Source organism: Urocampus carinirostris, chromosome 19, assembly GCF_059441175.1.
Source record: "Urocampus carinirostris isolate Australia breed hairy pipefish chromosome 19, RoL_Ucar_1.0, whole genome shotgun sequence".
Classification (NCBI taxonomy): domain Eukaryota; kingdom Metazoa; phylum Chordata; class Actinopteri; order Syngnathiformes; family Syngnathidae; genus Urocampus; species Urocampus carinirostris.
Window position 1 is genome coordinate 1,290,596 of NC_142367.1, and position 15,914 is coordinate 1,306,509.

The following is a 15,914-nucleotide window of genomic DNA, read 5'->3' on the forward strand; positions in this document are numbered from 1 at the left end:
AGTACCTACGACTCCTCTTGCCTGATTCAAGCCTGCCTTCCGTTTTTGACCTGTTTCCGTTCCACATTTTTCGACCTGCTCTCCCGCCCTGGCCATCGACTTACCTGCTAAGCTGTACCTTCCACTTACCTGTCACGGAGCTGCCATTCTGCCCAAAGAGGTTGATGACCGACAAGCGCCGGCGTCATAAGCCAGCTCCAACAACTCTTTCCAATAAAAACTCCTTTGAAACAAACGCTATTGGATCCGAGAGTTCGTTCTGGTTCTTGACAGAATAATCCGACCACAGCATGGATCCAGCGGGCGTTTCTCTCCCCTCCGGAGAATGCGGAAAGGCCGATCAACCATCCGCGTTACAGCGCCTACTCCAGACTGAAGGCGCGGTACAGCAAATTGCCCATGATGTCTCCACCCTTGTTCAAGAAGTGCAACGACACCAGCACTTGTTTGAACAACATCAGCAGCATTGGGCAAGTTTACCCGACATGTTAGCACAACGAACAACGTCATCAGGGCATTGCAAGACTTCCCCGGGTACACGGCCACGTAATCCGACTCCGCCCCTTCTAGATCAGCTTGGCGCCGGGTTCGCTGAACCACGAGTGGGCGCGCTGGAGAAGTTCTGTGGAGATCCCGCCCAGATCCGCCCCTTCCTTGTAAACTGTCGGCTGATATTTGATCTCCAGTTTGCTACCACCACCTACGGGAAGTGTTCAGTAAAGCTAAGAGCTCTTCCCTACCGCCTCATAGACCCTACGACTGCGCGATTGACCGACTGCCAGGATCCACTCCTCCTCGGGGCCGCCTCTACTCCCTGTCAATTCCCGAGAGAGAGGCAATGGAGGAGTACATTTCTGATGCCCTCTTCTTCACAACCGGGGGCGGGGTTCTTCTTTGCCGAAAAGAAGGACGGGTCACTCCGGCCCTGTATAGTCTACCGAGGGCTCAATGACATCACGGTTAAGAATCGTTACCCTTTGCCTCTGCTTGCCTCTGCTTGCCTCTGCTTTTGAACTTCTATAGGGGGCCACAATCTTCACTAAGCTTGACCTGCAAATTGCCCACCATTTGGTCCAAATCCGGGTGGGAGATGAGTGGAAAACGGCATTCAACACACCCACCGGTCACTATGAGTTCCTGGTAATGCCATTCGGGTTAACCAACGCCCCCGCCGTTTTCCAATCCTTGATTAATGACATTTTACGAGATGTGCTCAATCGCTTTGTATTTGTGTACCTGGATGATATTTTGATTTTTTTGAAGTCCCTCTAGGAGCACCAGAAACATGTCCAGCTCGTTCTCCGTCGTCTCCTGGAGAACTCTCTATTTGTTAAGGCGGAGAAATGCGAGTTCCATGCTGAGTCTGTTTTGTTCCTGGGCTACATTGTGTCGGAAGGGAGCCTTCAGATGGACCCTGCCAAAGTATCAGCCATTACCTCTTGGCCTGTCCGGGAGTCTCGCAAAAAGCTTAAACAATTCCTAAGATTCGCCAACTTTTACCAGAGATTCATCAGGAACTACAGCTCGGTGGCAGCTCCTCTCACGGTCTTCACCAACCCTAACCCCACGGCCAATGAGGCTTTCAACTGTTTAAAGAACCATCTCTCTACGGCCCCTATACTCCAGGTACCTGACCCCGCACGCCAACTCGTAGTGGAGGTGGACGCCTCAGATGTGGGAGTTGGGGCCGTCCTGTCCCAGAGGTCTGACAAGGACCAGAAGATGCACCCGTGCGCCTTCTTTTCTCTGCAGTTATCCCTAGCCGAACGCAACTACGATGTGGGGGATCGTGAGTTGTTGGCCGTCAAGCTAGCACTGCAGGAATGGCGGCATTGGTTGGAGGGGGTAACGGTGCCGTTCTTAGTTTGGACGGATCACAAAAATTTGGAATACATTAGATCTGCAAAACGACTGAACCCACGTGAGTCACGTTGGTCACTGTTCTTTACCCGTTTCAATTTTACCCTGTCCTACAGACCCGGGTCCCGCAACGTGAAGCCCGGCGCCCTCTCCCGGCAATTCCAAAAGCCAGACGAGCAACCTCAGGGTCCTGCAACCGTTCTCCCGGCTTCCTGCATGGTAGCGCTGTTTCCTGGGATATTGAAGCCCGAGTCAGAGAGGCGCTACCAGATCAAGCCAGTCCTAGCTCCTGTCCCGAGGGCCGACTATTCGTCCCTGAACCCTTACGGTCTGAGGTCTTTCAATGGGGGTACGATTCTCGCCTGGTTTGCCACCTGGGGTCGGCTCGGACCCACAGTTACTTGTCCCGACGTTTCTGGTGGCCTTCCATGGCCAAAGATGTACGAGGATACGTTTCAGCCTGTCAAGTATGTGCCCAGAACAACGCCCGGCCGGTCTACTACACCCATTGCCGGATCCCCGCCGACCATGGTCCCAAATCGCCATGGACTTTGTGACAGGATTGCCAGTATCTGTGGGGATGACACCCGTACTTACCGTTGTGGACCGGTTCAGCAAGATGGTCCATTTCGTAGCACTACCCAAGCTTCCCTCCGCTAAAGAAACCGCGCTGGCAGTCCAGCAACACGTATTCCGCCTCCATGGCATCCTTCAGGACATTGTCTCAGACCGGGGTCCCCAGTTCTCGTCCGGTTTTTGGAAGGAGTTCTGCCGTCTGCTGGGAGCCTCGGTCAGCTTCTCATCGGGGTTCCACCCTCAGTCCAAACGGTCAGTCAGAGCGGGTTAACCAGGATCTGTACGCCCACAATTCCCTGGTTAGCTCCTCTTCGGGGATGTCCCCCTTCTAGTGCGTATATGGCTACCAACCACCTATGTTCCCTAGCCAGGAAGGGGAAGCTTCCTGCCCGTCCGCAACTGCTAATGCCCACCGCTGTCGACGAACGTGGGCTCGTGCCAGGGTCACACTCCTCCGGGCAGGCAAGTCTCATTCAGTTGGGGCTAATCGACGGAAGAACCCTGCTCCGAACTACCAGCTGGGCCAAAGTGTTTGGCTTTCATCCGCTGATCTGCCACTGAGGGTTGAGTCGAGGAAGCTGGCTCCTCGATTTCTCGGCCCGTTCCCCTTAGAAAAGATTATCAACCCCTCAGCGGTCCGTCTCCGCCTACCGAGGTCTATGAAGGTGCACCCCACGTTCCATGTCTCCCGGATCGAGCCTGTCAGCCAGAGCCTGTTGGCACCCGAAATGCCTCCTCCCCCGGCTCCGTGTCTCCTGGACGGGGAAACTGTCTACGCTGTGCGTCGCCTGCTCTGCTCTCGACGCAGGGGTTGGGGACTCCAGTACTTGGTCGACTGGGAAGGATACGGTCCGGAGGAGAGGTCATGGGTCCCCACCCGGCAGATCCTGGACTGGTCTCTCGTGGCGGAATTCCACCGCCTACATCCAGACCAACCAGCTCCGCGCCGTGGTAGTCCCTGGGGGTCCGGCACCGCAACCCTTCCACCTGCAGACCCACCCCCTGACGCCCCTTCGGATGCTGACGATGGGGTCTCCGTTCATTCAGAGGAATTCTGAGAGGTACTGTGCTGTTACGTTTTTTTCCTTTTGCCTGTGAATTATTTTTTCTGTTCTGACCGGTGGATTGTTTATACGTTCTTGGGGATCACCGGTGATATGCCTGTGGACGTTCTGTGGCTCGCCGGAGGACTGCCTGTTATGCACTCTGTGATTATCGGTGACGTATTTTTGGGATTAGTTGTGACCTTTTTCATTGGATTACCTGTGTTTCCCTTTGACGTGTCTTGGATTAATTTTTTGGGGGGGACTTCTGGAGCCGTCCCTTGAAGGGGGGGTTCTGTCGTGATTGCCTAAGTGAAGTCGCCTGGGGCAATCGTTTGGCGCGCTGGAGCGCACTTCCTGATTGGCTGACGTTCAGAGACGTCTGCGTCCAGAGATGGACGTCGAATTGTACTTTTTGTATCCCTGTGTGTTTCTCCAGACTACAAAGTACCTACGACTCCTCTTGCCTGATTCCTGCCTGCCTTCCGTTTTCGACCTGTTTCCGACCCACGTTTTTCGACCTGCTCTCCCGCCCTGGCCATCGACTTACCTGCTAAGCTGTACCTTCCACTTACCTGTCACGGAGCTGCCAGTCCGCCCGAAGAGGTTGATGACCGACAAGCGCCGGCGTCACAAGCCAGCTCCAACAACTCTTTCCAATAAATAAGTCCGTTCTGATTCTTGACAGGCACCTGTTTACTCACAGCAAAACAGACTATGTAGAACAGGCTTCTCAAACTCTTTGCCCGGGGCCAATTGCAGCCCCCAGGGTGATAGTTGAGGCCCCTGACTTTATGGGACAGTTGAAAGGAGTGTGTATTTTTTTCCAACTAGAAGTTATATTCTGTCCTATTCTGAAAATGAGGGCTGAAAGGACATCGGAAGAAGACAAAATGCGGACACCCCAAGTTACCAAAATCGTATTACTTTTGATAAGAAGAGAAGGAAGAAAAGAAAAAAGAAAAAACAAGAAAAAACAAGAAAAAAAGGAAGTGAGATAAAAAGTAAAACTCAAGAAGAAAGGGGTTTAAAGGAAAAAGGGAAAAATAAAAAGAGAAAGAAAAATATAATATAAATAATAATAATAAGATAATTGTAAGACCAATAGTGAAAGTAAAAAAAAGGAAAATAAAATTAAAAAAGAGAGAAAAATTTAAAAATGAAAAGAAAACAGAAAAATGTTAAGTCAAGTCAAGTCATGTTTATTTGTATAGCCCTTAATTACAAAGAGTCTCAAAGGGCTGCAAAGACCACGGGTTATTGCAAACCACAGACTATTATGACACCATCATCTCATCTAAAGCCTACATGAGGGCAAATAGTACACAGATATTATCAACATAAAATATATGTTAAAATATATGTTAAAAAAAAAATATATATATATATATATATATATATATATATATATATATATATATATATATATTTGTAATACGACATAAACTTGTGACCTCAATTCCAAATACTTAATTGGAAGCCATTCTTAAAAAAATTGGTATTTTGTGTTGAACAGGCGAAGCCAGCGCGTCAACCATGTGGGACAACAACGCCTGGGTGTACTTCTACGACAACACTACTAACAATGGGGAACCGCCCTTCCTCATCCAGGACTTTGTGCATGCTCTGCAGCCCAAGGCCCGCTTTATTGTCATGCTCAGGGACCCAGTGGAAAGGTCCGCTTTTCCTTGTTTTTTTTTTGTTTTTTTTACCAATGTTTACTATTTTAGTTTTTCGGCATTTAGATAGTACTTAACATTTCAAACACTTAAAGTGTTGTGAAAAATGATTTCCCCTTCCTGATTTCTGTGTCTTTTGCATATTTACCACTCACAATCAACTCAATTTTAACATTTCACAGAGTCAAGGGAATTCAAAATGCATTTTTGAAGTGTTGATTCCATTTATCAAGGCACAAAAAAAATCAAAACCTTTCTGGCCCTATGTGAAAAAGTAATTGCTCCCCGAACTTACTCACGAGTTAGCCACTTTTTGCAGTGACAACAGAAATCAAACCATTACGATGATTCAAGTCAAGTCATATTTATTTGTATAGCCCTTAATCACAAAAATGTCACAAGGACTGCACAGGATTACAATTACACCATCGCCTGATCTGAAACCAACATGCGGGCAAGGAAAAACTCAAAACCTCAGCATGAGGAAAAAAGGAACCTTGAGAAGGGGCCTCACGGGTGGTAATCTCCCTTCCAGGATGACCAGTCTTTCACAACGTCCTGGAAACATTTTGGCCCCATTTTCCTTACGAAAGTGTTTTAAACCCGCCATATTGGAGGGTATAACCTGTTTAAGGTCAGACCATAGCGTCTCAAGTAGATTTAAATCCGGACTTGGACTTGGATACTCTAAAACCTTCATTTTGCGTTCTTTTGAGCAACTCAGAGGTGGACTTGCTAGTATTGTCAAAGACCAGGAAAGGAGACGGGATCCAGTTGCGTTCGTTTTACCCAGCTTACACCCAGGAAAGGGCTTACACCCACGATCCGGTGATCGTCGGTCACGGGTAGCAAATCGCTGGGAACGCGGAAGTGGCACTTCCCTGTTGATCAAAGGCAATGTCAAGAGCGAGAAAAAACAGGTTGATGGCCGGGACGGAGGAGCAAAAACATAAACAGGTTCAGAAAAGAGGTCAGCAAAGGGAATCAGATGGAAAACAGGGCAGGATAGAGTCAGGAGTCAAAAGAGCTTGCCTTGCGTGTAGCTAAGGTTCGCAGTCGATCTGACGAATGTTGACAGGAAGGCGGGGGTTTAAAAAGAGTACAACAGCCAATCAGGCACCGCTGCTTTTGGCGCGAACGGAGCAGACTCAGGTGACCCGCATCAGTAATCACGACAGGTATGTTTCAGATCGTTGTCCTGGTGCATGATGCAAGAGCATTCAAACTTTAGGGCGCAACCTTATGGCCAGACCTCCTTCAGAATCGCTTAGTAAGCACCAGAATGTATTATTCCGTCAACCACAGAAGGTTGTCCTGGTCCTGAGGAATCATAACAGCCCCAGACCATTATACTGCCACCACCATGCTTTACTGTTGGTATCATGTTCTTTTTGTCAAATGCTTTATGCCACATGACGCACACTTTCCAAAATGTTTTGACTCATCAGACCACATAATGATTCACCAAAAGTCTTGATGCTCTATGGCAAATGTGAGATGACTTTTTGTTCTTTTGTGAGAGCGATAGTTTTCGCCTGGGAACTCTCCCATGCAGGCCATTTCGGCCAGTGTCCTTCTTACAGTGGAGTCATTAACACTGACCTGAGAGCAAAGCCTGCAGCTCCTTGAATGTTTTTCAAGGTTCTTTTGTAACCTGAGTAAGCTGGGGTTGCACTCCTGGAGTAATCTTTGTTGAACGACCACTACTGGGAAGGTTTACCACTGTTCCCAGCTTTCTTCATTTGTGAATAATGGATCTGACAGTGGTTTGTTAAAGCACTACAGCCTTGGAAATGTGTTTGTGACTTTTTCTAGACTGATAGATTTAAATGATTTTCCCTTTATTTCTTCTGGAATTTCGTTCGATCATGGCATGCCAATTGTATTCGTGAAATTTTGTAGCCTACTTCACTAAGGACAACAGATTACATTTTAGTGATTTTTTTCATTCAAAACAGGTGGTGTCCATCATTTTTCGGTGTGGCTCTGTCACGGTTGCCATGGCGTCCTATTGGCCCCCCGCTGTGTGGCTCCAGCTTCTGTCACGGTTGCCTTGGCGCCCAATTGGCCACGCCCGTGGGCATCAGCTGCAGCTTGTTGACAGATTGGCTCCCTGTCAGTATTCAAACTCTGTCATGTCAGTCCCCTTTTGTCGGTCCGTCTGCGAATCTCCGTTTTTACACGGCAAGCACTTTTTCGCCTGCCCTTGTTTTTGCTCCTGTTTTTCTCCCGCTACGATATGTTTTAAGCTAGACCACGTCTGCTCTCCCGTCTCGAATTACGATCTGTTTTGATCTCGACCTCGTCTGTTCTCCCGCCCCGAATAACAATCAGTTTTTTTATCTCGACCACGTCTACGCTCCTCTTTTGGCTTTCGACTTTTTTCCATTCCTGACACTGCCCTCGCTCGCCACGGAAGTCCCACTTTCCCATCTGAGCAACCTACTCTCCGCAACCAACAATCTCCGGGTTGTGTGTCCGCTCCTATTCCTTCTGTGAGAAACGTTATGCGAGTTGGTCCTGTCTCCGTTCTGGTCTTGACAGGCTCGTGGAAAGGAACTCGGTTACTCTGTGATTTATTATGGGGCCAGATTGTTTTGGATTGTCTTTGTTTAATAAACGGAATTGACATTTCAAAAGTGCATTTCACATTTCCTTTGGTTGTCTCTGTGTAATATTTGAATATGCAAAATACTCAGAATTCATGTAGGTGGTACTTTTTGTAGTTGTCCTGCCAACAACGAGGATTCTTTCGCCAGCTCGGTAACCTAGATGGTAGGGCGCCTGCTCCGAGACTGGGAAGTCGCTGGTTCAAGCCTCGGCCGAGTCATACCTAAGACTTACAACATTGGTACTCATTGCCTCCCTCATTGACGTTCGGCATTAAGGGTTGGAATTGGGGGTTTTTGTCACCTAATGACTCCCAACACAGCAGTTGGGTCTAAAATGGCGGCGGCCTGTTTGGCTGCGGCTGCATCGGCTCACTACAGTTTAACTGTACGGGTCAGGTGTATCGACATTTCGTTCTGTGTATGGTTACAAAGAATGACAATAAAAAGTCTATTCTATTTTTCAAGGCACTGTAAATCCACTACAAAGAAAAATGCATAAGTGCACTAGCAATGGATTTATGAGTTAAAACTACCAGATAAAATAAAACAACTCAAATTCAAGCAGTGACTTACAGTCAGGGGAGGTGGGAGAGACACAATCTCATCATGGAAATATTAAATTAGATATATATTTAATGGTTGAACCATGATACCTTGTTTATCTTTACAGTTATTTAATTCTATGAAATAAATATTTTTTAAAAATGGTATAATCTTCAAATCGTGAACATCCATCCATCAATCCTTTATCTGCACCACTTATCCTCAGTAGGGTTGCTGGAGCTAGTGGGCAGGGGACACCCTGAACTGTTTGCCAGACAGCCGCAGGCCACACAGGGACAGACAACTCACTCGTGACATGAATGGTTTTTTTGAATGTGGGAAGAAACCAAAGTGCCCAGAAGAAACCCACGCAAGCGCAGGGAGAACATGTAAACCCCACTCAGGAAGGCTGGAAGCTGGATTTGATCCCATGAGCTCAGGACTATGTCGCGGATGCGCTAACCACTAGTCCGTGCCGCCATCCTGAATATCATTAGTACAATCAGTATGTAACGTATTACTGTGCTAAGCGTCTGCAGATGCAGAGTGAGGCACACAATTCTCTTGCCTCATGGCAGAGGGCGATAGTGAGGCCAACGATTCGGATTTGGTACACACCCCAGCCCCAAACAATAAAATTAGTGATAGTATTAGAAAGTTTACCGCAAGTAAAGGCGTCCAATGTTTTTTTTTTTTTTAATTTTCTGTGTAGCACTATTTAGTTACTCTATATAACACGCTACAGTGGGCATTTGCACGTCACACTGGGTATTTGTATATTGTATTCTTTTGGCTTTATTGTACTGTTCTCAGCTCAGGAATGCTGCTGGAAATGTGAATTTCCCTTAGGGGATGAATAAAGTATCTATCTATCTATCTATCTAATTGTTGAATGGACTTTTTTTTTTTAATATAATGTCAGGACCAGAATGGAGACAGGACCCACTCGCGTAACATTTTATTTGAAGAAAGGGAAAGGGTTGCGCCCACGTCCGGGGATTGCTGGACTCAGGAAGCCAGTCGCTCGGAACGCGGAAGTGAGACTTCCGTGGCGAGCGATGGCGGTGTCAGGAACAGAAAAAACGGGTCAGTAGCCGGAACAGAAGAGCAAAAATGTGGTCGGGATCTGAAACAAGTCGAAAGCCAGGAGAGGAGGGTAGACGTGGTCGAGATCAAAAATAGATCGTTATTCAGGACGGGAGAACAGACGTGGTCGAGATCAAAAACAGATCGTAGCGGGAGACAAACAGGGGCAAAAAACAGAACAGGCGAAAAAGGACTTTCTGTGTAAAAACAGAGATTCACAGACGGACCGACAGGACAGAGTTTAAATACTGACAGGTAGCAAATCTGTCAAAAGGCTGCAGCTGGCGCCACACGGGCGGGGCCAATGGGGTGCCATGGCAACTGTGACATATAATGGATGATTGTCTAAATATTGATGCTTTTATGCAAAAGGAGCAGTGCATAATCTTCATTTTTAAGTTAACACAATCAAAAAAAAATTCTATGCTACAGTTTATTGATAGCTCAATAGTTTTTTTCTCTTCTCCTTCCCATCCTTGCATGTTGGTCAAATTTTGTGTGATGAGAATGTTGCTTGAATCAGACGCTGGTGATGGACTGCTTTTTGTGATTTTTTTTTCAAAGGCAGAATATTCTGGACACCATTGTTATATAGACAAAGGCTACATTCTGCCAATAGTGTACAAGTGGCAATTGAAGCGATCTTTTTACCACCATGAGTTAAATAATACACAATGTCCCTTTAAGTCTTTATTACATGTTAATCCTGGTGTGCCATGTTTAATCTAGTACGGCTAGTATGGGTGCTTGAAATCCTTGAAAATGCTTTACTTTTAATGTCGCCTTTAAAGGTCAGGAAAATGCTTGAATGTATATGACTCCCAATACAGCAGTTGGGTCTAATATATATATATATAGATAGATTAGATATGAATTCCTGCATTGTGTAATTTTCAGGTAGCCTATCTGTTGTTTTTTCAGGCTCTACTCGGACTACTTGTACTTCGGAATCACCAACAAGTCGGCAGAGGATTTCCATGAGAAAGTGTCCGAGTCTTTAAATCTTTTGGATGGCTGCCTGGCCGACTCCGCGCTACGTTCTTGCGTCTACAACAGCAGCATCAACAACGCCATGCCAGTGAGTGTCGCACCACGCCACTCAACGGGACTGTTGGCTGCGTTACTGAAAAAAAGTCGTTACAGACGCTGCCCTACTTAGTTTGGCCATGAATGCGATTAAACTCCATTGAAACTTATTTGTAAAATTATTAACACTGTATTATGTCAGTGTCTGAAATAACATCTGCCCGGACGCCCGGGTCGTGCATCTTTCACGTTGGGCGTACAACTTACAAAACGTCTTCGCCCGGGTGGCCGACAACTTTTTTAAGAAAAAAAAATATTTCGTTCTTTATTTTTTTCATTTTTACAGGATGGAATGGTAGCTTGTTACATGTTTGCTTCATTCCGATTTTGAATTGTTCGTTCGGATTGGAAATTTCGGTTAGTTTGGCAATATGCATACTCTGCAGCCAATGAGGAGCCTGCATCAAATAACTTTGTGCTTCCGGATTTTCCCGAGCATTATGAGGTTGTGCATTTGCATATCATTTTCCAAAGTAGACGCACAGAGAACAAAATGTGTGGTTAAGAATCAAGCCAGAACCTCAGCCCCAGAAGAAATATTCAAAAGAAGTAAACAACATTGATGACGCTACAAAACGTAAACATACATTAAAAGCATTGTGTAAAGAGTTCACATGGCTTGTAGCAGACAACGCAACGCAAACATTGCATGAATGAAGATGACAAAGTCGATCATCGAACTATGGCCTAGGGTATCCTGGTGCCAAGTGCACATGTGGACACCCTTATGTGTGAACATGGTGTTCATTATGGACAAACCATGATGGGCACAGAAGTCCAATAACGAGACACCACTCGGATTCAGGTCAAGGGGGCCGTTCTTCCCAATCACGCTCCTCCAGGTCTCACTGTCATTGGCCACATGAGTGTTGAAGTCTCCCAGCAGTACAAGGGAGTCCCCAGGGGGCGCACTCTCAAGCACACCCTCTGAGGATTCCAAGAAGGGTGGGTACTCTGAACTGCTATTTGGTGCATAAGCACAAACAACAGTCAAGACCCGTCCCCCTACCAGAAGGCGGAGGGAGGCTACCCTTTCGTCTACCGGGGTGAACCCCAACGTAAAGGCACTAAGCCGTTGAGGCAACTATATCTAGTTGGAATTTCTCAACCTCACACACCAACTCGGGCTCCTTCCCTGCCAGAGAGGTAACATTCTATGTCCCAAAAGCCAGTTTCTGTAGCCGGGGATCGTCATGCCAAGGACCCCTCCCTTGGCCGCTACCCAGCTCTCTACGCACCCGACCCCTTTGGCCCCTCCTACAGGTGGTGAGCCCATGGGAAGAGGGTCCCACGTCATCCCTGCGGGCTGTATTAAGGATGGATAATCAGAATATATAACAGAACAACACTTTAGATTTAAGTTTATTATAAATCTTATAATATTCATTGCATTTGCTGTTTTCCATCTGCCATCAGTATATATATATGTATATATATATATATATATATATATATATATATATATGCACTACCAAGCTTGAGGTTTTCCATCAAACCTGGTGTGACAGCTTGTTAAAGTATAAAGCGGCCCTTGCCTCTGCAAAATCGGCCTACCTTTCGAAGGTGATTGCGTCTCAAAAGAACAATCCCAAAGTCCTTTTTGACACTGTAGCATCGCTTACAAGGCAACAGACTATCGCAGATAGTTCGACGCACTCTGCTCATGACTTAATGGTCTTCTTTACTAAGAAGATTCAATGCATACAGGAAGAAATTGCTAAAGACATTATTAATACCACACATATTAAAGGGCTGAAATCTACAGATGCACGACAGGGTGGCTGTCCAGGGAAATTGTCCAGTTTTAGTGAACTGTCACTTGATGATCTCAAACATATCACTCTCCTCAGGTGTAGTTCCAGCAGCTTTTAAGTCCGCCGTTATTAAACCCACACTGAAACGACCAACCTTGATCCAGAAATCTTAAGTAATTATAGACCTGTGTCAAACCTACCTTTCCTTTCTAAAGTACTTGAAAAAGTAGTGGCACAGCAGCTGAATGATTTCATATCTGAGAATAACCTTTTTGAATCTATGCAATCAGGATTCAGGGCTAACCACTCTACTGAGACAGCTCTGATCAAGGTAACAAATGATCTCCTACTGGCAATGGATTCTGGCGCTTCATCACTTTTGCTGCTGCTGGATCTTAGTGCTGCTTTTGACACAGTGCACCACAATTTCCTACTAGAACGGTTGGAAAAATGGATTGGTCTCTCAGGAACCATCCTCTCGTGGTTCAGATCCTACCTTTCAGATAGGACGCACTGTGTTAAATATGGTGAAATGACATCTGAGCCCTTTAATGTTACGTGTGGTGTTCCGCAGGGTTCAGTGCTTGGCACCCTTCTTTTCAGCATTTACATGCTTCCATTAGGTGATATTATTCGCAAGTACAATATCAGCTTCCACTGCTACGCAGATGACACGCAACTATATCTTCCGTTGGAGGAATCTCCCACACTAAACTGTGGAAATTTGGAGGCCTGCCTCATTGAGATAAAAGAGTGGATGTCACTCAATTTCTTGCGTCTTAACTCTGAAAAGACCGAAATGTTAGTCATTGGTCCATCTAAATGCCGTGACTTATTCTCAAAAACTGCTGTGAACATTGACAAATGTCACATCACACAGAGTGACTCAGTTAAAAATTTAGGTGTCATATTTGACCCTGATCTATCCTTTGAAATGCATGTAAAGAAAATTACTAGAACCGCTTTCTTCCATCTTCGTAACATTGCTAAAATCCGTTCAATACTGTCTCAGTCGGATGCGGAAAATTATAATTCATGCGTTTGTTACCTCCCGTCTCGATTACTGTAATGCACTACTCTCTGGTCTCCCGAAGTCTAGAATCAAGTCTCTTCAGCTGGTACAAAATGCCGCAGCGAGGCTTTTAACTAGGACAAAAAAGTATGATCACATAACACCGATTTTGGCTAACCTGCATTGGCTCCCAGTTAGCCTTAGATGTGATTTCAAGGTTCTCTTAGTATTATACAAAATAATACATGGACTTGCTCCCTCTTATCTTTCAGATCTGATTTGCCCCTATGTCCCGGTCCGAAGCTTACGATCTGAGAGTGCCAGTCTTCTGGTGATCCCAAGAGCAAAGAAGTGTTCTGTTGGTTCGAGAGCGTTCTCCATCCGGGCACCGGTGCTGTGGAATGCTCTTCCCCCTGAGATCCGATCTGCAACCTCAGTGGAAATGTTTAAATCTAAGCTTAAAACTCACTTCTACTCCATAGCATATGAATAACCTACTCTTCTTGTCGGCTGAAAAATAGTCTGTATAATATAGTGTAATAATATGTGCAGCCCTTTGAGACTCTTCGTGATTTAGGGCTATACAAATAAAAATGACTTGACTTGACTTGACTGTGAACGACGAGATGGAGAGGTTGTTACTTGTGTGGATGAAGGGACAAAAAAAATAAGGAAACTACAGGACGCAAAAAAACACTGCTGAGGACCAGTAAACAAAGAAGGCTAGTTAAAAAGTACGAGAATATTTTTATTTATTTCCTTACTTTGAATTTTTACATCGAGTGCCTCTCGTTTTAAGTTGATTGTTTGGTATTGTAATTATTTTATTAACTTCGATCATGTTCTGATGCTTTTTCAATGTTTTATTAAAAAAAAATCATACTTTTGCATTTCTTGGAACGCATTAGCGAATTTACATTTAAAAGGCGCCTCGACTTACAAATTTTCAGGGTACAAATCTACTTCCGGAACAAATTAAATACGTAAGTAGAGGTATTGTCAAGACCACAATGAAGACAGGACCCACTTGGGTCCGTTTCTCTTAGTTTAATTAGGAAGAAGGAAGGAAATCTTTGATCGTGGGGAGCAGGATAATCAGACGCGGAAGTGGTATTTCCGTGCTGAGCAAAGGCAGCGTCGAAAGCGGGGAAAAAAAGATCGACGGCCGGTGAGGGGAACCGAAAACGTAGTCAAGTTCAGAAAAGGGGTGCTGTATCGGAATCAAACAGGAATCAGGGAAGGAAAGAGTCAGGGTCGAAAGGCTTGCCTAGCGTGAGCTGAGTTTCCCAGACGGACTGACCACCGGTGACAGGAAAACGGGGGTTTAAAAAGTGACAGGGAGCCAATCAGCGATTGCCAAAGGAGCAGGCTCAGGTGCCTCGCATCAGTAATCATGACAGGTATGACTGTATCAATCATGGAAACCACACATAGCGATACCAGGTATTGGTATCAATGTTGAAACCAAGCTTTTTCTATAGTAAAAGTACTCAAGGTGGTAGCCATTGCCAATATTGGCTGCCTTTTAGTGACTATTTATTTCAGGAACCTGAAATGAGAAGAATGGTGAATTACAATTCTTTCACAAGGTGTTGGACAGACCCAAATGCAGGACAACAAGGTGACAGAATGAGAACCTAGCCAACCCCAACAAGGAGATTTGAGAGTATCTTTAAAATGTAGTTGGAGTGGCACTTCTTGGTGTGGGTGAATTTGGAACAAGGAGGGTCCTGAAGAAAGTAGTCGTGGGAGGAGAGGCTTGTAGTTTTGGCAGGTGAATGTCGTCAGGAATCAAAAAGCTTCAGCGTGAGGTGGGAGCCTGGAGTATTTATGATGGAGGCGACTAATTGTCTGATTGAAAATCACCTAGGGAAAGTAGTAGTGAGTGGGACTGGAAAACGGGGTAATGCTGCCATCTTTGGAGAAGGAGAGGGTCTGCAGGTGCCAAACCATGACAAATTAAGAGAATGTATTTTCAAAGAAAATACTTTATTGACTAAAAGTTACCCAACTAAAAGTTGTATGCTGGTTATTTTGTTTTTGCAGGTGCGACTGCAGGTGGGCCTCTACGTGGTCTACCTGTTGGACTGGTTTAGCGTCTTTGGGCACGAGCAGATCCTGGTTTTGAGGCTTGAGGACCACGCTTCCAATAGGACGTCTACCATGCACACAGTCTTCCAGTTCCTCGGCTTAGGTAAGTGCTCAAGGTCGAGCCATAAGAGCTATTAAATCGAAACGTCAGCTCAATAGTTAGAAGCGTCCTTGGCAGAAATCTGGAAATCTGCTGTTGCTGGCAGAGTCTGCTCCTTTGGCACCAACTACCTCGAATGCTGAATGGCTGGCTGTCGCTTTTAATACCCCCGTCTTCCTGTCACCGGTTGTCAGTCTGTCTGCGAACCTCAGCTTACGCTAGGCAAGCTTTTCGACCCTGATTCGCTCCTGTTCTGAATCCCGTCTGTTTCCCGGCTCCGACCCCTTTTCTGATCTCAACTATGATTTTGCTCCCCCGGTTACTGATCTGTTTTTTTTCGCTCTCGACACCGCCATCGTTTGCCACGGAAATACCACCTTTGCGTCTGAGCATCCTCCTCCCCGCGACCCAAGATCTATGGATCGTGTGTACTATCTTTCCCTTTTCACAATAAAAGTAAGAGAAATGCACG

General features: G+C 45.8%; 1 protein-coding gene across 3 annotated transcripts in view; it reads left to right on the top strand.

Annotated features, from left to right (window-relative positions):
• Positions 1 to 15,914, top strand: part of LOC148346854 (carbohydrate sulfotransferase 15-like) — an 85,104-nt gene that overhangs the window by 57,064 nt on the left and 12,126 nt on the right. For all 3 annotated transcript variants that reach the window (XM_088323264.1, XM_088323263.1, XM_088323265.1), the window contains 3 exons: positions 4,996 to 5,155; positions 10,321 to 10,477; positions 15,298 to 15,445. In XM_088323264.1, the coding sequence (XP_088179390.1) occupies positions 4,996 to 5,155; positions 10,321 to 10,477; positions 15,298 to 15,445 (465 nt within the window). The remainder of the gene's footprint in view (positions 1 to 4,995; positions 5,156 to 10,320; positions 10,478 to 15,297; positions 15,446 to 15,914) is intronic.